We start from the raw sequence: 21587 nt of genomic DNA, 5'->3' as shown, positions 1-21587 counted from the left end.
AAGAGAATAATACTACAGTGTCCATAACCAGGGCCAAGAAGAATGAAGCCCATAACATGCTCATTCTAATTTTTCTTATCATTAATATTAATATAGTTTAATGGGTAGCAGGATCGATTGGTATTTGCACAAGTGTCCCTTTAAAAGTTGGGATGCTGTAAGTTTTTATTATAAATATTAGACCGTTAATTGGTAATTATCATAGATATTTTGAGACTTGCACATTGTTTCATGGGGTCATTTCGTGTATGTCACCAACCCACGCAACGAGAGACAGCCTATTTTGAGTTGAATCTAATTTTATCTTGAGAAGAAAGTACTTCTTTCTTACTCTTTCCTCTGTGGGTATCTTTCTTAATGATACTTTGTGTTGCCTTCTTTTGTCCAGTATCAAAAATACTATTTATCATGTGGGTACTAAAAGATGAGAAAGAGCTATTTGGCATGGGGTTTTGGAAAAAAAAAAAAAACAGAGCAAATTCATCTTTTTAGGATTTTGAGGGCATAATGAGAGTTGTGGAATCCAAGATTTATAATGCCGCGGCAATTTTTTTTTTTTTTTGGAATTTTTTTTGAGGTTAAAATTAAAGACTCACACCACAGCAGATTTAAGCTCAAAGAGAACTAGCAAAAAAACTTGTACATGAGTATCACAGTCGACCGATCATAACTTCAATGATATAAATTTAAAACAAAATGTTTCAGAACAATTCAATTTGAATTTTAGCAATCAAAATATTATGGTGGTGTTCATTGGCTACACTCATCCTTTCACTACCACAAAACAACATAATACCTACCCTTAAATTCCATTAACGCCAATCTAGTGTTTTTTTTTTTCTTTTTAGCAAAATGGTGGGGCAAGGCCACCTCACATTTCATGAAAGCATGAATTGAGTAAGGAAGGCTCGAAGACCGAAGAGGGATCGGAAGATCCTAATCCATCAGGAATATTTTTCCAATGATGACTTACATAGACCTTTCTGGATTGGATCTAGTGTATAATGTTCGGTGATCAAAAAGGTAGAGCACTGACGTAATCTTACTTCTTTCACCAGGAAGAACTTGGGTCCTCTCCCTCCAATTTGTGCGGTTCAAAAACTCACTCCTTGGGTGCGACAATTCTTGTTAGATTTAAAGAGGCCCAGCAATCCAGCATTTGATGTGAGTCCTACCAGAATAATAATGGCTAATTGGACTGGAGAGTATTAACCGGAGGGAATTCGAAATCCTAAAGGATCCCGGCTGGAAAAGTAAGACTTATGGACTGTTGCACGCCTACATACCACATAGCTATGTTTTTTTGAATCAAGTTTAAATGCAATAAGCGTTGACGGTCACTTACGGAAGAAACCATTTGAAATCCGTTACTTATTTACCATGATATTTAATTGCGGATCTTCCGCAGTAAACACGTACCTTTGTCACCGTGCTTGATGGTAGACTGTGATGACTAGTGAAGAAAAATACTTTGTGCACCATATGTGGTGAAATAAAAATGACATGGAGTGCACTGTGCCATCTCATTGGATCACATAGTTTCAGCTTTCTATGTTTTTTAAATATTTATAGTTTTATTTTTTGATTTAAAATTTTGAATGATAAAAATATTTTTCTATTTTAAAAAAATTATGACATTTCATGATCTGTTACGACATCCTGAAGATATATTATGACTTCCTCCCTTATAACTTTTTATTTTTAAAAAGTCATAATATATCTTTCGGATGTTATAATAGGTCACGGGATGTCATAATTTTTTCAAAACAGAAGAATATTTTTATCATTTAAAATTTTAAATCAAAAAATAAAACTAATATATTTAATTTGCATAGCTGACGTATTTAATTTGTATTAAAAAATATGATTATTTGATCCAATGAGATACTGTACTATTATTGCACCGCATGTGGTGCATAAAGAATTACTTGACTAGTGAAATAAATAGGCCTTGAGTCACACCGTTATAACTATTCCACTAGCTAAAGTAATGAAATGGGCCGGTCCAATCTGCAGGATGTCCAAGCTGGGAGTCTTGTGGCAAGCCTTAATACATGTAACGGCCTATGGGCTGAGGTCGTATCCTTTGTCCGATGTGAGAAGTAGACACAGATTCTTGTGGATCGAATCCAAATGTGGTTTATGTCGCTAAAGAGTGGGTTGTAAAGCCTGGACATGTAGCAAAACCTGAAAACCAACTTGCCGTAAGTTTTCTCTCTCTCTCTCTCCTCTTTTTTTTTTTTGGTACAAATTTGGAGGCATTGCTTCAAATCATATAAAATGGAACAATTCTTAAGTTCTATAATGCAATACACCTATGGCATCAGCATATAGAATAGAATATAGCACAAAATTTTGTGGCAAAACAGAGTGAGCATTCAGCACGCAACCTTCCTTGATCGCTTGCCCAGCTGCCAACAATGTGTACACCAACAAATCAAAAGCATGTTATAGTCATTATAGCAAACGATGCAAAAACAAAAATGCCGTCCTCAACCTCAACCAATCCATGACGTACAACAAATGATGAGGGTAAGAGCTGAGCCGATCCATATAATCACCTCAGAACCGGAAGTACTTTGCTTGACAAGCCAATTGCATGGTTGCTTTTATAATGTGCTTGACAGTAAATCAAAAGCATGTCATAGCCATAATGATGAAGGATCAAAGAAGTTTTCGAATCATGAATCAGGGATGCCTTGGTTATAATTTTGAATCCCGCTGTTACATGTTATCTTTTGTTTTTGTTGTTTTTCATATTGAAAGAGTCATCTTATCCATGGGCAATGAATTTCGATATATTGGATGTATCCATATTTATAAAAACTTTTGTTTTCACGCTTATCTGAATTATTGATTTAGTTAATGCATTACAAAGAGGAGTATTCGAATGGATTTAACTGAATATGAGACAATTAAAATGAAAGGAAAACAAAAGATCACAAGAAGACAGTTATAGCAATGCAAGAGTTAAGATGTCAACCTCTATCTAAATTTTAAATTCATCCATCTAGATCGATCTATGATACAAATTGAGACATGGTCAATTAAAGAATTACAACCGGGTATGCTAACGAATATCCAAAGCATAATTCGTTCCAAAATCTCAAGTTCTTAACATGATTTACATCCCAGCGCTTTTGAAAGACACCTCCAATATTCAAGAGATGCCTGTCCGTCTGATCTATGAAATATTTTATGTTTTCATCATTTGGGCTCCTCTCACATTAAAATAATATGATTATTTATCTATTAAATAAATAAATAAATAAATAAAACCCTCCAATTTTACCTTTCAAAGCACGTGGCTCTATACCGGATCCGAACTAACCTAATCCCGAGAAGGGTTGGCCCCTTCTGCCACGTGGTATCGCGAACAAACACTCCGAAGTCTGAACTCTAAACTCTGCCATCGGTGACGAGTGCTAAATCACCAATCAGAGACCACAATAAATCGTCCAGTAGATAACAACCGCTTCCACACCAGAAAAAGAGGGCCGCGGTCAGCGCACCGCCTCTTCTTCCTATTCGATCACTCCCACAGACCCTCCTCCCCTCTCTTCTCTCTCTCTTTCCAACGGTACCAAGAACAAATAGGGGAGAAAGAGAAGAGATGTCGATGGCCTCCGTTCCCCTCTTTCTCCTCCTTTCCCTCTGCGCCCTCTATATCGCCATGGCGACGAGGATATCGCCTCCGTTCCTAGACATCGAGAGGCCGGCCTCGAGTTTTCGCACCCCCTTCGACACATCCAACTACGGGAAGCTTCAGCTCAACAATGGACTGGCCCTCACTCCTCAGATGGGGTCCATTCTCTTCTCTTTCAATAGTTGATACCGAGTCTTGGTTCATTTTTCGATCTTTTTTCGTCGTCATTTTAGTCTTCCTTTTATTGTTGTTCTGTTTTTCTCCAAAAGAGTGTAATGGAGCAAATTAGTGAATTTCTAAAGATCACTGGGATTATATAAGAGTCAGCAATGGGTGTTCGTGAAATAAATTTAGAGTTTTTTTGTAAATTCATACCGTTTTGTTTCTAATATTGTTGGGTTTTTATGTCTTTTGATGGAGTTCTTGATTTGGTCCTTGTTTTGATCCTTTAAATATTTCCTTTTGGTGGGTATTCTTTCTTTTTGATTGGTGTTCTCTTTATGGGTACTTGTAGTTGAGATTTAGGCGTCGGTTGATTAATATTTAATTTATCGATGAAAAGAATTGTGGTCGCAGATGGAATAGCTGGAATTTCTTTGGCTGTAATATTAATGAAGAAGTGATCAGGGAAACAGGTTTGGTACTATCTGTGTAGTCTCATTTATATAATCACCATTATTTGTTTGCCTTGGTTCTTGGTTCTTTCTGGTGCAAGTTAGTTGTTAATTCACTTCTTTTTATGCACATGTATAGCTGAAACATGGACTTAACTATAGGAATTTGTATCTGTTTGTAGCGTGTAATCTAAAATAAACTGTACAGAATTCTTAGCGTTTCAGTACAAGCAAGAAAGGATGCACACAGATGCAAAAGTATGAATTCTAATACCCTTTGTTTGTGATCTTTGTTCGTGAGTTCCCAGAAACAGTGCAATGATATGTTTATTTTTTTTCCCATTTAATATATATTGTTTTGTGAATTTTTAGTATTTATTGGTAGCATTAGAAAAAGGATCGAGTTTGAATTGGTTGGAAATTTAAGGTATCATATTGTGCCTAAAGTTGGGGCCTCTGATAGTGCCGTGTTGCTGTTTTAGTCTTTAGTAAAATCAGGTTAGCATGAGTTACTTCTGTCCCATGTATGCTTGGGGTTGGGTACATCTTTGTTTAAGGACTTAAAAAGGGGGGTTGGCTACCACATGTCCCTAGTACATAGTCTTTTGTGCATGCATTAAAGAATTAAATAAAGAAGTAGAAGATACCTTTTTTCCTCCTTCGTATGTCCATCTTGAAAATGCATCTACATAAATGTATTTATGTATATGTGTTAAATGTTTGTAAATATATATGCTGTAGACACCTTTCCAAAGATTAAGCACAATGCTGAGTAGGCTATAACCTAAGCTGCATCTAACTTCTTTTGAATAGGCAGCTGTTAACCTGCATATAGTTTTTCTTCTTCCTCTTTTCAACTGTGTGGAAACTTGTGAATACTATGTCACTGTAGGATATGTAGTATTCAACTTTTTTCCAAAATAATGTGTGTGGTGGTATGTATATATTCACAGAAATATATATATATATATATATATATATATATATATATATATATATATATATATATCTTCTTGTTGTGGCTATTTTTCTGCTAGTGAATTCATGTAAATCTGATATAAATGATGGGCTTAGCTCTAAATTGTAACATTTGTCCTTGTTGTTGTCAGCTGATGCACTTATCTCAACTGGGCTGGCTGATTTGGGATACAATTATGTTAATATAGGTAAAACCCGAATTAGGCTTTTTCTATCATTGACTATGGTGGATGCACATTTGCACATTCATTTGTTGCTTATTTGTCTCTTCCTCATCTATTATGCAGATGATTGTTGGTCTTCTTTGAGACGAAATCAGAAGGTGTGTTGGTTTTCAGTCAGTCTTGATTACTAGTTTTGCTGTTGTTGATAACCATCAAGCCTTGTCCTGTTTATGTGGAGCTAGCTTTATGAGGGAAAAGATGAAAATAAATACTAGTTTGATCATGCTGGTATTGAAGAAACTGGAACTTTTCATTTGCTTGATGTTTGCAATATCATCTCTCTCGATGCCTTTTGGTCATGATTACCTCATTTTCTTGCTAAACATCGTTAGTCCTAAATCAGTCATATCATTCATTACTGTTGAAATGATGAAGTGTGCTCAAAATCATGTCTCTTTGATCAGATAATGGAGATCAATACAAGAACATACCAGAAACACTTAACATGTATATGACAAAATACAAATAACTCAAGTACTTCTGTGGTCTGACCATGTCCAACTATAAAAATAGATCATTTGAATTCTCGTGGCATGTCCATCAATTGGAGGATGTGATTTTGCAAATCTGACCATGTCCAACTATAAAAATAGATCATTTGAATTCTCGTGGCATGTCCATCAATTGGAGGATGTGAATTTGCAAATCCTAACCAGGAATTTGATCTCACATCTAGTTATTGTTGTGGTTGAATATATGATAAAAAGTTGATGTGGTTCTGCTTTCTAACTCCTAAATTGGTGAAGCTTCACAGACAGATTTACCATTAACTCTTATGTCGATATCAAATTAACAAACACCTATATGCTAACTAGAAAAATCTAGTCCCAACAATCAAAACCTTATTTTATTCTGGAAAGAAGGAATCAGCATCTGTATGTATTGAGGTTTCTAATTGAAGGCATGCTTTTAAAGTCATTCCTTTTTTATTAATTTTTTCAATTATATTGTTTATATCCTCTGCAGCTCATATGGACTCATAAGAATATATGATAATAGCTCTCTTTGGTGGATAGGGTGAATTGGAACCTGATCCGAAGACCTTTCCTTCAGGCATTAAAGCACTTGCAGACTACGTACATGAAAAAAGCCTTAAGCTTGGTATCTACTCCGATGCAGGGTAGGATATCTCTTGTAATCTTGACCTCAAGTGAACAAGTTGTTGCCTTTTTTTTCTTGAGTCAATAGAGTTAATAACATAAATAACCTTGAATTGATGCTTCTTGAATGTGATTCTGCTACTAGCTTTCTGCCCCCCTCTAATCTTTAAACAAAATGAAATTTCAGGGTTTTTACATGTCAAGTCCGACCTGGATCTCTCTACCATGAAAATGATGATGCAGAACTTTTCGCATCATGGGTGAGGATTACAAATTAGAAATTCTTAATTTACAAGTACCGGCCTCACCCTTTAATTTAATTCACATTGGTTAATGAGGAGCACCTGCACATTATGGTTGAATACTCTATTTGCTTTATACTGATCATTGAATACATTTATAGTTATAGCCAATTTTTTTAATATATGCTTTTGCCTGATTTTATTCAGGGTGTTGACTACTTAAAGTATGACAATTGTTTCAACTTGGGTATAAAACCGGAGGAACGGTGTGACCTCATCTTCATTTACACAGTCATGCCATATGTTTTATAGCTTTTTGTATCAACTTTGGTTGTTACCTTCATTTTCAGTTATCCTCCAATGCGTGATGCACTCAATTCAACCGGGCACACCATTTTCTATTCTTTATGTGAATGGTAATTTTTTGCTCTTAGTTGCTTACATCTAGATATGCTAACAAGTCATGAAAGCTTACTTTTGAATTCTTTTACAGGGGTGTAGATGATCCAGCCTTATGGGCTGGCAAAGTTGGAAATAGTTGGCGGACAACAGATGATATCACTGATTCATGGGAAAGGTAAGTTTACCTCCACATTTATCCATCAAGAAAATAGAACTTAGCAATTTTTATTTGCACTACTGATTTTCCTCTCTATTAATTTAAGCATGACTGCTATTGCTGATCTCAATGATAAGTGGGCATCATATGCTGGGCCTGGTGGATGGAATGGTAATGTGATCAAATCAAAAGCTCTTTTTCTTGTGTCAGAGATCCCTAACTAACCTATTTGTTTAATTTATGATAGTATTAAGTTTTTTCACATATAACTGACTGGTTTTTATATAACTGATTCTCTTGGTAGACCCGGATATGTTAGAGGTTGGCAATGGGGGAATGACTCACATGGAGTATCGTGGTCATTTTAGTATATGGGCTCTGATGAAGGTCCCCTTTTAACTTAATCCTGAATATTTATTTTCTTTTTTTAGCATCAGTTGGTTACCCTGTTAGACACCGGTACATATTTGTGCCTTCTGCTGAGTATAGATATTACTGCTGCATTCTTGAACCTTCACTAACATGATATTACATGTTTAAAAGTGATTTCTTTGTTGGCAGTATTGTGATTGCTCTAAATTTTGTACTGCTGCAGGTTATCTTACTAAAACATATGCTATGCGGTGAAGTACTTCAATTTCTTCCTTTCTTCTTTACTGACCAGGAAATATGATTGCTGAATAATGGCATCAATAATATCAAGATGGGCTTGTTGCCTTTAGGTGGGCCTGTGTCTTTTGGGCCAAAAGGGCAACCTCACCATAATGAAGTTTTCAGAAAAATTGAGCCTTTGTACTGAATTCTTATCAATTTCATTTTTATAGTTAGATAGATTGAAACAATCTTTTGGATTGGGTAGTAAAGATAAAATGAGAATAAACAAGTTGTGGGTATGAGATATTGCAGACTTAGATTTTGAAGTTTCACCACGATCAGACTGTTCACATTGAGCATCTTGTGGATGCCTTTCAGAATCCTTTTCAAGTTTTTATTACATTTGAATTTTGAAATACTAATTGACTTGCTTCCCTCTAAGGGAAGTTAATTGACAACAATGCCCTTGTTTGAAGGGTTGTCATCTGTGCTTTAGGCTTGCCATCTATGTTACAAAAGTACGTTGGTCTCTAATTTTAAAATCACTTAGAATTCTATGGTAATTTCTGTCTTGACATAGGTAGATCGAGTGAAAGAGCAGTTTGACATGATTTCGAAGAGGCTGTGAAGAAAGACATAATTTAAGTTTGTAGAATGATCGAAGTTTATTTGTGAAGGGGCTCTGAAGTCATATTTCAGATTAAAAAGGAAACAGCCCCTAGTTTGTTAGAAGTCTAGTTCTTGAACAATTTGGAGACTCATCTTTTAATTTGAAAGGTTATCTTTTATGGTGTCTATCTATTAGTATTATGGATAGTGCATTCTATTGAGCAGAAGTGGATGCAGATTTGGTTTTTATTTGTGTTCTATAAATATAGTTAGAGCTGACTGTAATAAAGTATGCTACCCTGCAATCACAGCAGCTACATAGGCTGAAGAAAGAGTGAATATTCTTCAGATAGTGCATGTGTAGCTGCACTTTCTGTTTATGCTTTCCCATGAAACATGGATAATCCTTGCTCCAAGTCAGTGATGCATCTTTGAGATATTCATCATTTATTCGGTAGTTTACATGGATGGAAGTCTGCATGCAAAAATATGTGTCCTGCATTCATGTTCAGGAAAATGGTTTATTGGATGAATGCGATGATATTGGCAACGATACAAAATTTTCATACTACACCCTTGTCAGGATTGTAGTCATCATATAAACATAGACAATTATATGTATTCATCATGTCATATATTTTGAAGTCTTGACATTTTACGTATGTTTACAGGCTCCTCTTTTGATAGGTTGTGATGTGAGAAATATGACTGCTGAAACATTTGAAATCTTAAGCAATGAAGAAGTCATTGCTGTAAACCAAGGTGACAAATTTTTAATCTTGCTCCTGGTTCACAGTGATCTTTCTGTTTGATCATGTTACCTTTCGCAATTGATGTCCTCTGTTTTTGTTTTTGCTGTACATGAGAGCGATTAGACTCATGGTTCCCTTTCATGTGGGCCTAGGTTTTGAGAAGGTCCATGCAGCATGGGGCTGAATTCTGTATAGGCTCTTCTTGAATGGGACTTAGACCAATCTAGAGCTGAAGTTTCTTTTTGACTGACAATCTGATTGTCTGGATTGGGTCTCTCCATGCTCTACCCGTTCATTAATACAATAGCTATATAAATGCAATGGGGCTTAAACAGCCCACTTAAAATTAATTTTTGTAATTAAAAGCTTGGATGTCAATACTAGTCAGGAACCTACATAATTAATATTATATGTTAGCCTGGCCTTGCCTGATCTAGAAATGTTAAGCTACGATATGCTTTTTGCTTGGATCAAGACAATGAAAAATCCATATTAGGCAGAAAACTGTTGTGCTGCCCCTTTAGGTAGATATGCACCAGGTGAACCTGAGATTTGATCTTGATGATGTGTGTCCCATTTGTGAAGAACTTGGCCTGGCTGGGCATGTTTCTAGTTACACATAATAAAATTGAAAGCTTCAGTACAGCATTACGGTAGATGCTCTGTAGGTTTGAAGACTGGACATGTTCTTCGAAAGCCAAAGATCACCTTTTTGGATATCAATCTGTCAGTTCTGTGCAAATATGATTCCAAGTAGAGCATGTTGCTGGGTCTTGCATGTCAGTTTAATGACTCAAGTAGAATAATGATTTTGTTAACAAGAATTCTGCAATATGCATAACAGTTTTATGTGTATTAAAATGACAATAACTATAAATAAAAACTTTCATATATTTTGTATGCAGCACAGTGTTTTTTAATATTCATGATCCTAATTTCCTTGTCTCCATTGTTAAATTTGCCGATGAGTTTGTTTTATTAGTTCTATGAAGAACATAATGGAACATAATGTCTTGATGCTTAACTGTGATGAATTTTGCTTTCCATGCAGATCCTCTCGGTGTTCAAGGAAGGAAGGTTTCTGTTGGAGGGAAAAATGGTTGCAGCCAGGTTTCTGATCATGCATTTCATTAATTGTCATGCAGTTTATATGGCTTTTGCATTTCCTTGTAGTACTTGCATTTTCATTTCTCATTTTGTTTACTGGATACTGAAGAAATTATAATTCATGTATTACTAGTGAAATTATAATTCATGTACCATTAGTGTGCACCCAAAATTATGCTTACCCCTGAGAAAACCAAATTCTTTGAGACAATTGTTGAATAATATGTTATTGAATTTGTTTTCATATGCATATAATTGGCCATTATAATAGGTATCTTTAGGGTAATTTCATACTTATCATGCACATGATGACAGAAATTCATTTTGTCAATGATTGTTAACATACATCTGCATATAAGTATGATTGACAGTCTTGTGGTTTCACTATGAATCCATCTATTTGACATTGAAGTGGAGGGGTGTATTACTATATTTACTAAAAGAAGAGTAGTCATATTAGGATTCAAGGATTGTTGGTTCACTGGGGTTCATAATGTCCTGGACAATGGCACAAAGTGGTTTGCATTATGATATTTGGCTATATGTTGAACTTTTGTGATTGGGTTTCCGGTCCCCCATGTGGGTGACATTTAACATTTAGGGGGTGTTTGGTTGGGGGGAGTTAGGGTTTGGAATCAGAATGGGAACGGATGACTCCCATTCCAGCCATTTGGTTGGAAGGAGTCCTATTCTGATTCTGATTCCGATTCTGGAGTGGTATGGGAATGATCCAATCCTCCTTAAACTCAATCCTTACTCTCCCCTAAGGATTTGAACTTCTATTCCGATTCTGATTTCGGTCCCGAACCAAACCCTTCGGAGGATTTGGCCATTTTGATTCCGACTCCGATTTCAATCGGGAACCAAACACCCCTTAAGGCTCATCCATGTCTTATTCTAGCTCTTGGTTTGATTTTGCAGATAGTTGTGCCTTGTTTTACATGTACTTATTCCTATTTTATACATGTTCTTCTCTTGAGACAGAGGCCAAGGATTAAAAGTTAAGCTGACATTAACAACCAGGTTCTAGATAAATTCTTGGTCACTAGACCTTGATTGTTAAGTTTCTAGCAAAATGAGCATCTACAGGTGTAAATGAGCTGAGCATTTGTAAGCCTGGGTCTGCTTAAGCTTGGCTCATAATTAATTATGCCTTGCTTGAGCTTGAGTCAAGCTAGAACAGAACTCTTGCTCAAACTTGACTTGCTAAATATTGAGCCAGCTATCGCTTGGCTCGACCAAATTTAGAAAAGGGAAAAAGAATAGAACAATAGGCAGGCTTTGAAATTGTATGGGACACATAGAACATAGGCAGTGAAGATGGAGAGGAGGTGGTGGTGAAGGGCCGGAGGTGGTGAGATCAGCTCGCCACTTGGGAGGTGATGAGATTGATGACCCAAACAGAGATGGCCATGGAAAACTAATGTGAGAATGCTGGTTGCATGCGTGCAAGAAAGAGAGAGAGAGAGAGAGATGTCTAACTTGGACTAGACGAGATTGAGAGGTTTAGGGCCAGCTGTTGCTTTCATCACTTTTCCTCTTAAAATATTGGTCTTGGATCTTTGATCCAACTGCTGAGACATTTCAAGCTTCAAGTCTTACCCTCTTAAATTTTTTTCCCCAAAAATCCCAGATTTGAGATGAGGAAATCTAATGATATTATCCAAGGAAGGAGGACAAGGTCAAAATGATAAAATTTGCTAATCCAACATATATTTTAAGTTTTAACACAGCTAGTTCATATCAACTTGTTTATTGTTCAAGACCAAAACCTCAGTTCATTTTCAGCTTGTTTGCTAATTGAATGAACTAACTTTGAGCTGAATATCTAGTCGAACATGAGCTATTCTTAAAGAGCTGGTTCATTTGATAGCCCTACAGGTGCCGGAAATTAAGCTACCATGTGCCTCTTAGGATTTCTTTTCAAAGTTCTGTTAAAAACTTAAATCTTTTACAATTCTGATCACCTAAAACTGCTACAATCTGCGAAAAACATGCAGCAAGGGGCCTTTTGGATATTAATAGTGTGATCACTTGGATGGTAATACCAATTAATTATTGACAGATATAGATAGGCTAGAGGTTAAAGATGTTTCCCAAGGAAGGCTTTCTAAGTTTTTTTAAAAAAATTATAATCTCTCCGTAAGTAATTTGTACACTGACAGTTATCCTGCTTACGTGTTTTTGTAATATTAATATACCTATTCTGTGTGCCTTTCTTTCTATTTGGCCTTCATAAAAGTTTTCTTGGTAGCTTTTGTTCTTTTGAAATCAGTTAAATCTGTGCATATTTCTTCCTGTTGGCACTGGAGCTGTGCATTATGTAGGAAAGAAATCATTTCAAAGTGAAATTCGTATCTTGAAATTAGCATTCCTGGCATAGAGCAAATTTGGTATTTTGAATACCTTGTTGCTTTTCTTCTGTTAATTAATTTTGATTTTATGGTAATTTGTGTGATTCTGTATAGTACTTACCATTTTCATAGATTTGTATCATGGTGCTTTCCTGAGTATTCCTCAAAATATTTAGGAAGTTATAAAATCAATTGGCCATCAGAGCTACCAATCCATTCCACTATTTTCCTAAAACCATAAATAAGTCATATACTCCTTAAAGCCTTCTCCATGTTGCCTATAGCTACCTTTATTAACTTAAAATGCTAGAAATTTCTCGATTACTATCACCTTATGCATGAAATTCCTTAGAACACAATGCTTCTATGTGTTATCTCTCAGAAGAACTTCACTATATTCATATTTTATTCTTTCTTTTGTTGTCCTGTAGTTATGGTTCTCACCCATTCTGACAATAAAGCTTGAAGTTCTTAAAATCACTCTGCCTTTATGCCTTCTGAAGGCTTCCTTGTGTCTATTACAGTACTATTTTGCCTTTCGAAGACTTCGTAATGTCTATTATAGTATTCTTTTTCCAGTATGAGGGCATTCTCCCCCTTGCTTCCTCTCATTGATAGCCTCCTTGGCCTCTGTTTTTCATTGCAAAATTTCCTGATGGATGCACACCAATATGCAGCCAGAGATCCTCTCTAGCTGATGCATTCAGCCATTTGTTTGTAAGTTGTATGGGTGATGCTGTTTTGCTCTCTTCTAGTTTCAAGCACTGGAATATTGATGCATAATTACACTGTGGGGGCATAATTGAGATTCGGTACATGGACGCATTCATGCATGCTTAAGTAGAATCTTGCTTGAACATGTGGATGCATGTGATGTAAGCACGTGCTTACATACTAGATTAAACTAGGTTTTTGAGTCAATACATATTAAACAACCATTTGATCTACTGGCATGAAATTATGAATGCGAACTTGCATTCGAAGTCACTTTTGTCTCATTACCCAATTGGGCATACCTTTTTGTTATTATATGATGCTGATCTCACATTCTGATAATTATTAATTAGACTATGCCTCTTGGTTTATGACTTCAATTTTTGTACTTGGTCTATTTCATTTGGTATTTCTACTTACTACATATCATTCAAACTAGATATTGGGTCAGAATACATTTGATTGAAGCATATAATATTCCTCCTAAAATGCACCCTGTTTCATATGCTTGGAAATTTCAGGTTTGGGCTGGTCCTCTGTCTGGGAACCGTCTTGTTGTTGCTTTATGGAACCGTTGTTCTGAAGCTGTCACAATTACAGCCAAATGGGAAACACTAGGCCTTGACTCAACCACTTGTGTTTCTATAAGAGACCTGTGGAAGGTGAGGATGGTCGGTGAACTTACAAACGTATGGTTTTATGGATGTGCCAAGCATACTCGAATGACATGAATGATCACAAATAGTCATTTGTAAGAGGAGAAACTCCTGGAAACTGGACTCCTTAAGGGAAATAATTATGGCTGTAGCCTCGGCAACAGCAGGAGCATATTGGAATCTTGATCTGATAGGTGGCAATAAATTGTAGAGCTTCCATTTGCACAACATGCTTTCATATGAGTGGGGTGATTTCTATTTTTCTGCCATTCAAGGATAGCATGCTGGAGGGTCCAATACCCCCTCCATGGTTCTGATTGTCTGAACTGGGCAGTCATGCATCCGTATATAATTCTTAACTCTTCACTCTTTGGTGCCGTTCTAAAGTATCACATGGAAGTTGAATATGTAGGATCAAATAAAATTTCGTGGTACAAGAGTGTAATATGAAAGTGAAGAATCTTGATAGTTTGCTTAGTGTGGATTCTTCACTTTCAAAGCAAGCAACAAGCCAAAGGCCCTGGTGGCATAATATCAATCATTTGACAAATGAATTATTTATAGCCTGCTGCTCAAGACAAAAGAAACTGGAGATTTTGCGGGCATTGCAAATGCTTAAAGCTTCCTTTTTTTGTTTTTCATCCTGAAGATCCATACATCCAGCATAAGCATGTATAAATGAATTTTTGTTAAATTCTATGTTTTTATACTTTCAGTATCTTTCAATTGGCTTTACTATGCAATGATATAATTCTGGCATCCGATTTTCAGCATGAAACTCTACAAGAGAATGTAGCTGGTACTTATGGAGCTCAGGTCGATGCTCATGACTGCAAAATATACATCTTTTCTCCTACAAGTTCTCTTTCTGTAAGTTAATTATTACAATATGTATTTTCATTGTCCTTGTATATTTCTATTTATTGAAAATACTTAAGAGTTCATGTGTGTTACTGTATGATGTTCTTAGTATACTTGATGACTTTCAAATTCTTTTACAAACAATCGGATGGAGACTAAATTTATTGCACCTTAATTTGCTTTCGCTTATCCTTTGTGGATCCAAGTCCAAGTTCCATGTTTTAATTTATTTTCAATTTATTTGATTTTTTTTAATATAAAAATGTCTTGTGGAAAACTTCCTGATAATAGGAGGGCTGAAATTGCAAGGTATAACATGTGATGTCAGGACACATTTTCCTTGTTGACACCTTCAATTGCATCCTTAATAGTTTACAATTCTTCGATGAACCTTTCTGCATAAATGGTGGATTAAAACTGTCTCCCAACATGCTGAGTCCCCTACCCCTTCTAATGCAACTTACAAAGACTATTGTAAAACATCTGAAGTCCAGTACCATAATAATTTGTATGTGATGAGAAGGCCCACAAATAGAGCATGGTATTAAATTAAATATTTAACCTACTCCAGTTAGGTTTGGGAGTGTCAATTCTTCTACTCCTTGCAAAGTTTCACTGGATTAAGTTGCTCTCGACATGCATGTCTTTTCTGGTTTTCTTTTTGGATGAAAAAAACTTTTTCTGGTTTTCAGTTTGTCAATAAATCACTTTTTAACCAAATCTAGTCTAGTTTCCAAAAATTTTCCTCTCATCACAAGTCTGCCATCTGTGATTTGGTTGGAAAGCAAGCCCCCCACAAGAAGAGGGTCATCTGCAATATTGCTTGTCTTCTTGATTTTGTCATTTACCTGAGAGAGTGTAGTTCCCTTTTTTAATGTCAAAATTTGTTCATATCTAATGCTTTATACCAGAGAACCTTTAGTTCCTCTTTCCAAAAAATCACAAACGATAAATTCATGTCAAAATATTCATGAGGTTCTGGCAAGCTTGAACAACTAGGGGTTGTTCTGGTTGGTAAACATTAACTGACCCTATTCTAAATTCAACATTTTCAGGCTAAGTACTGGTTGATAGCTGATTGTTGAGGATTGTGTTCTGTCATCTTCTGATTTCTTGGTTCTTTTATTCCCAGTAGTTTCATGAAACTTTGCCTGATACTTCACCTGTAGGCCTGTTTGGAAATGTCACAGATATCCATCCACGTTATACCTCTCGTGCAAGAAAAAGGTACAAACAAGTTGGAAGTAAAATGAGGGTGAAAAAGTTTCTAGAATTCATGGATCTTACGATCCCAGGATATTTGAGATATCAAAAATCTCCTTGGACATGGATACTATTAAATTTATGATGAGCAATGCAATGATTCAATCTCCCACTTCTCTCATCCTTCTCTGAAAGCTGTTGCCTGCCAGTACTGGTCACAGTGAACTATGGGTTAGAGAATGGGACAGGCATCATTGCTCAACAGAATAGGTCAACAAATCCATGAACTTACTGTTCAACGTGCACTGTTGAGCAGTAACGGAGCACAAGAAAGATCAGAGGCCACTGTCCTTTCAAAAAATTTTAAAATATTTATTATTTATATATATATATATATTATATATATATATAGTGATCTTCTTGATATTTTAATCTTACGTACATTACAAGTCCATCAATTTAAAAAAAAATCATATAATTAATTTATATATTAATTTTTTTATTAAAAATAATATTTTTTTAAAAAAATAATTAATTATTTATTTTTTAATTTTTTATTATTTTTCAATCTTTGAGATTTTTACACAATCAAAATTATTTTACAAATAGTATAAGATAATATTTTTTTATTTATTTTTATTTTTATATAAAATTAAATATTTATTGATATTTTTTAATGTATATATATTTTATTTTATTATTTTTTATAAAATATTTTTATTTAAAAAATATTAATAAATTATTATTTTATTTTTTTAATATTTGATGTCAGGCTCTGCCACTGCTGTTGAGCTAGTGGAGGATTGGGGAATGAAGACGGTATTTACAATCTACAAGTGCTTTGGTTGGTTTCAGTGTACTTGCAAACGCCAGACTCGAACCTGCCAGCAGATCACTGCCGTTTCAGGGAACATGCATCGGGCAACAACTCGAAAGCAAGATTTCTGTTGATTTATGCTGTGCATGAAATAAAAAATGAAGCCGTAAAGACTTCACTCGTTTATGCTCAGACTATCTCCGGTCCTCCAGGATAATTCTCGCCAAAAGAAATGCCAAAATGGGGACGGAGGATGAGCAATCATATATGCAAGAACATAAGGATGGTTTCATGCTAATATAGGCCTGCTCTTGCGGTTCAGCAAGTATCGGCTGTCCTCAAGAACCAAGAGAACTGGTCCTTCAGACATGGCTTCACAGAACTCTGATGAGTGATGATAGGAAACTGATATATCATCTCGTCCCCCATGATCAGCGAGGCATAGACAAACAAAGGATTACTCGGGAGCCCACTTTCAGAAACGATCACCCTCTCTCTCTCTCTCTGACTCATCAGCATTTTTTTTTTTTTTGATAAAATAGATGCTTTATTATTAAATTAAATATGAGTAAATATTTCTTGACAATCAAAAATAAAATATTTAAAAATTGAATAGATAAAACAGCCGTAGAATCTCATAGTATTAATCCGGAATGCTCAACTACGAAAGAAGCCAACAAGTTTTCCATTCCCATCTAAATACATCAAAAAGTAACTCCAACGTTATTGGATCAACGACCTGCTAGGGGGAAGCAGGCTGGGAGAGGACGGCTGCATCCAACTCCAACCTTACCGCATCGAACAGTCCACCTAATGGGGTTTACGCGATGAGATGTAACCGGGATGTTACTCTATCCGCCTGACCCGTTTTTACTCCGAGCCAGTTATCGTGGCTTCCACGAGGAGCTTCCCTCCCCCTCACATTACGTGGCACCATGAGCATGGAGCCTTGCTTTAGGGGTCGCGTTTAATGTGTACGTGTTCTTACTATTGGTCACCGTAACCTCTAGTCTTGTGAACTAGAGTTTGGAGCGCCGTTCGGTTTCTTCTCGTTCGCTCTTTTTCACGTCGCCTACGAAGCTTGTGTCTGGGTCTCGGCCATGGCGGGAGATCACAGAGGTTTTCCCGTTCTCTGCCTCTTCTTTTTCTGGATCTTGACTCTACCCTCGATTTCGTTTGCTTACAGGCCAGGCGACATCGTTCCGATGAGCAAGGCAGGCCAGTACCACGGGGTAAGAACTCGAACCAAAAGAAACCCTAGTTTTATCTGAATCCGTTCTTGATCCGCTTCGATATGATGTACTTTGTGAAATCTCAGTCAAGAACCGTCTGGCACGATGTCATTGGCCGCCACTGCCCTATTTTTGCTGTCAATCGGGAGGTAGGGTCTTTGGTTTTGTATTAGGGTTTTCTCCCTCCTTATTTTTTCTTTATTTGTTTTATTTTTCCTTTTCTTTGTGCATAGGTGTTGATTCCAATACCAAAACCTGCTGATTTCACTGGTGCCGATCCTTACAAGATGTAAGTTTCATTTAATTTTCGTGCTTTTCTTATTGATCATAGAGTCATTTTCTCTTTGTTAGTAATTTTAGGATTTATGTGCAAGAATTGATTGGCCAATTAAATTTATATATGATTTGTTGAACTTAATGCTGTACGCATTAAACATGAAAGAGGTAAAAGCTTCTGAGTAGGATTGAATCAAAAACGAGCATGTGAATGCATTCCCTTTTCCCCATGCTCAGACTTTCTCAAGTTTGGACTGCCCTTAGTTTTGATTGCAACGTTACTCTTAAGACGCTGGAAATCTTCCCCTAGCAAATGAGAGGGTAAATTTGCCCATTTTATTCAGATGGGATGAATTAGAGGATCCCAGGTGGTTTTCCTTTAAAGATACATGCACCCCCCCCCCCCCCCCCCCCAACTATTTCTTAGTTTTGAATAGTTGGAAACTTCTGGTTCGCAGCTATAAATTTTTGTGCAAACATCAAAAATGTCATATCCCAAAACCCAATGGCCCATTAGATTGCCTGAACAAGCTCGCAGCTATAAATTTTTGTGCAAACATAAAAAATGTCATATCACAAAACCTAACGGGCCATTAGATTGCCTGAACAAGACAAAGCATTTAACAGTCTTCTTGTTTAAGAATGGCCAAATGTATGAGCAACAGAGAACTGTGTTTTGAAGAAAGATATCTTTTTGAATCGAGCCTTCTTTTCATGATAATATGCTTTCATTTGTTAATGCCTTGCCTTATTATAGGACAACATTTTGGCCTTGAATGATCTATATTCAAACTTGGCCTTGTTGCACTCTCAAGTGAGAAATAGGCAATAGATTATTGCATTAAAATTATACAGCCATGCAATATTGTTGCCATTTCATGAATCAATAGAAATGTCTAGATTTCACAGTTTTAAGCCTGCAAAGCATGCCCTTTTGTGTGAATCTCTTAGGGTAGATTTGCAACTCACCCCCTCCCCCCTTGCCTAGTACCCTTGAACACATTCAAGACTATATTCTCGTTTTCTTTTTTCTGTATCCTAGTACAATCACCACACAGATGATAATAGCTGTCAACTCCATTTAGTGCTTCAACAAACCACCTATGGCTTGACAAATTATCATGATTCATGTGTTCTACTGATTGGATCTCCAATATGGTGAATTAGTCTAGCAATTCTACATGATGCAATATCCAGATTTTTTATTTTATTCCCTTCAAATCATAATTCTATTACTGGCCTTCTTACTAATTTTTAAAACTAGTACAATCACCACACAGATGATAATAGCTGTCGACTCCATTTAGTGCTTCAACAAACCACCCATGGCTTGACAAATTATCATGATCCACGTGTTCTACCGATCGGATCTCCAATATGGTGAATTAGTCTAGCAATTCTACATGATGCAATATCCAGATTTTTTATTTTATTCCCTTCAAATCATAATTCTAATACTGGCCTTCTTACTAATTTTTAAAACTAGTACAATCACCACACAGATGATAATAGCTGTCGACTCCATTTAGTGCTTCAACAAACCACCCATGGCTTGACAAATTATCATGATCCACGTGTTCTACTGATCGGATCTCCAATATGGTGAATTAGTCTAGCAATTCTACATGATGCAATATCCAGATTTTTTATTTTATTCCCTTCAAATCATAATTCTAATACTGGCCTTCTTACTAATTTTTAAAATTATATGATTATATATGATTTTTGATGTTTGTTGTAATATAGTGTAATATCACTGACATCATATAACTTCTTATCTTAGGAATTTGTAGCTATCTTACTTCAACTCAACCAATTGTGGCTTATTTACCATAGCGCATAGGCAATGTGAATATGTTCTTCCAATTAAGGAATAGTTGCAATTAGCTTCCCTTGCCCATGAACTTTCTTTCATCTAAATTTACAATGGCAAAGCTAGTTTACTTATTGGATCTTACACTTGGATTTACTTGGAAATATGTAGTCTCATATGCATAACTTTTATCCAAAAGTTTAGCATGATTTCATCATCTAGAGATATGGAATTACGTGTCATCAATTGCATTCTGCAAGCATTTTCTAGCAACTTCCTTTGAACCATGGATGGTGGATGGGATAAGGTTTGTTGGTGACAATGATTATTGATTTGATTCGATGATATTATCTTGTCATTTTTTTTGGCATTTTTTAGCGATTGCATACACCCATTAGTTCCCTTATTTATCATATATTTAATTATTTTTCCATCCAGTCCTGAGCTTATATTAGAAAAAGAATTTAAGGCGGTTGCTATACTTTCTTAATCTCTCTTCCCTCTCTTTGACTAGATTACAAGGGAAAAGTAATGACAAATTGATAGAGTTATTCAATTATGTCGGTGACTCAATAAAACGAAGCTCTGTGAACTAGCATATGAAAATTTAAATTTTAAGAAGGAAATCTATTTGGATTACCAGCGCAAGGATCAAGTGATGTGTTTTATATTATTTTGCAAGAAGGTCACTTAAATCAACCTGTCCTCTTCCTCACTTAGACTGGTCAATCTCACATTTGTCAGTATTAAAATTTATTTATTCTGTCATTTTTCAACATGTCTTTGTTTGCGAAGTATTTATCGTTTTTGTTTGTTTTCTTTAGTGTAGTATAATGCATAGTGTGTCACACTTTTCCAATCATCTTTTTTTATGCTTTTGATGGGGAAAACATGTTGCCTTTAATGACCTGTTGTTGTGGCACCTTTTTTTTCCTCCTCCAAAAGCACAAACTAGCACACTTATTTACCTGTTATTCCTAGTGAAGTGTTTGAGCTCTGATTGATCTTTTCTGATTTACTTCTTAATCTTAAGATCCATTTGGATCAGAGTTTTTCACATGAGATGATCAATCTGCAGATCTTTTCAAGTTGGTCATGAGAAATTTTATGTTCCATGGCTTTTTGTTATAAACCGAAAAAGCTCTGAAGTTCCAATGATTGATTTCCATTTGGTAAGAGTGTGACTTGCACTAAGCATTTGTTTTTTCAGCTATAAATTGACCGACCCTTCATATT

The 21587-nt window shown here is 35.8% G+C and overlaps 2 protein-coding genes across 11 annotated transcripts in view; both read left to right on the top strand.

Moving 5' to 3' along the window:
• The first annotated feature begins 3475 nt into the window (after positions 1 to 3475).
• Positions 3476 to 17325, top strand: LOC105057194 (alpha-galactosidase 3). 4 transcript variants are annotated; one of them, XM_073248563.1, is made up of 16 exons: positions 3476 to 3804; positions 4223 to 4281; positions 5370 to 5426; positions 5526 to 5560; positions 6479 to 6582; positions 6750 to 6822; positions 7012 to 7070; positions 7155 to 7220; positions 7298 to 7381; positions 7470 to 7534; positions 7668 to 7750; positions 9238 to 9328; positions 10370 to 10428; positions 14015 to 14155; positions 14921 to 15019; positions 17069 to 17325. In XM_073248563.1, exons 1-16 carry the CDS (start codon positions 3614 to 3616, stop codon positions 17162 to 17164), a joined length of 1362 nt encoding a protein of 453 aa, XP_073104664.1. In that variant the 5' UTR covers positions 3476 to 3613; the 3' UTR covers positions 17165 to 17325. The 4 variants fall into 4 exon arrangements, with proteins under 4 accessions (XP_073104664.1, XP_073104665.1, XP_029123975.1 ...); XM_029268142.2 differs by lacking the exon at positions 17069 to 17325 and adding an exon at positions 16986 to 17024 and having other exon boundaries at positions 3477 to 3804; XM_010939694.4 differs by lacking the exon at positions 17069 to 17325 and adding an exon at positions 16066 to 16390 and having other exon boundaries at positions 3477 to 3804.
• Positions 17326 to 17676: 351 nt separating this feature from the next.
• The window catches only part of LOC105057195 (uncharacterized), a 28995-nt gene continuing 25084 nt past the window's right edge, over positions 17677 to 21587 (top strand). For 5 of the 7 annotated variants that reach the window (XM_010939699.4, XM_010939698.4, XM_029268146.2 and 2 more), the window contains exons 1-4: positions 18011 to 18262; positions 18349 to 18411; positions 18496 to 18551; positions 21430 to 21523. In XM_010939699.4, the coding sequence (XP_010938001.1) occupies positions 18131 to 18262; positions 18349 to 18411; positions 18496 to 18551; positions 21430 to 21523 (345 nt within the window). In that variant the 5' untranslated portion in view covers positions 18011 to 18130. The other 2 variants (XM_073248567.1, XM_010939700.4) reach the window with 2 other exon arrangements.

Source organism: Elaeis guineensis, chromosome 14 (genome assembly GCF_000442705.2).
Source record: "Elaeis guineensis isolate ETL-2024a chromosome 14, EG11, whole genome shotgun sequence".
Classification (NCBI taxonomy): Eukaryota; Viridiplantae; Streptophyta; class Magnoliopsida; order Arecales; family Arecaceae; genus Elaeis; species Elaeis guineensis.
This window is presented reverse-complemented; position numbering and strand designations above follow the sequence as displayed.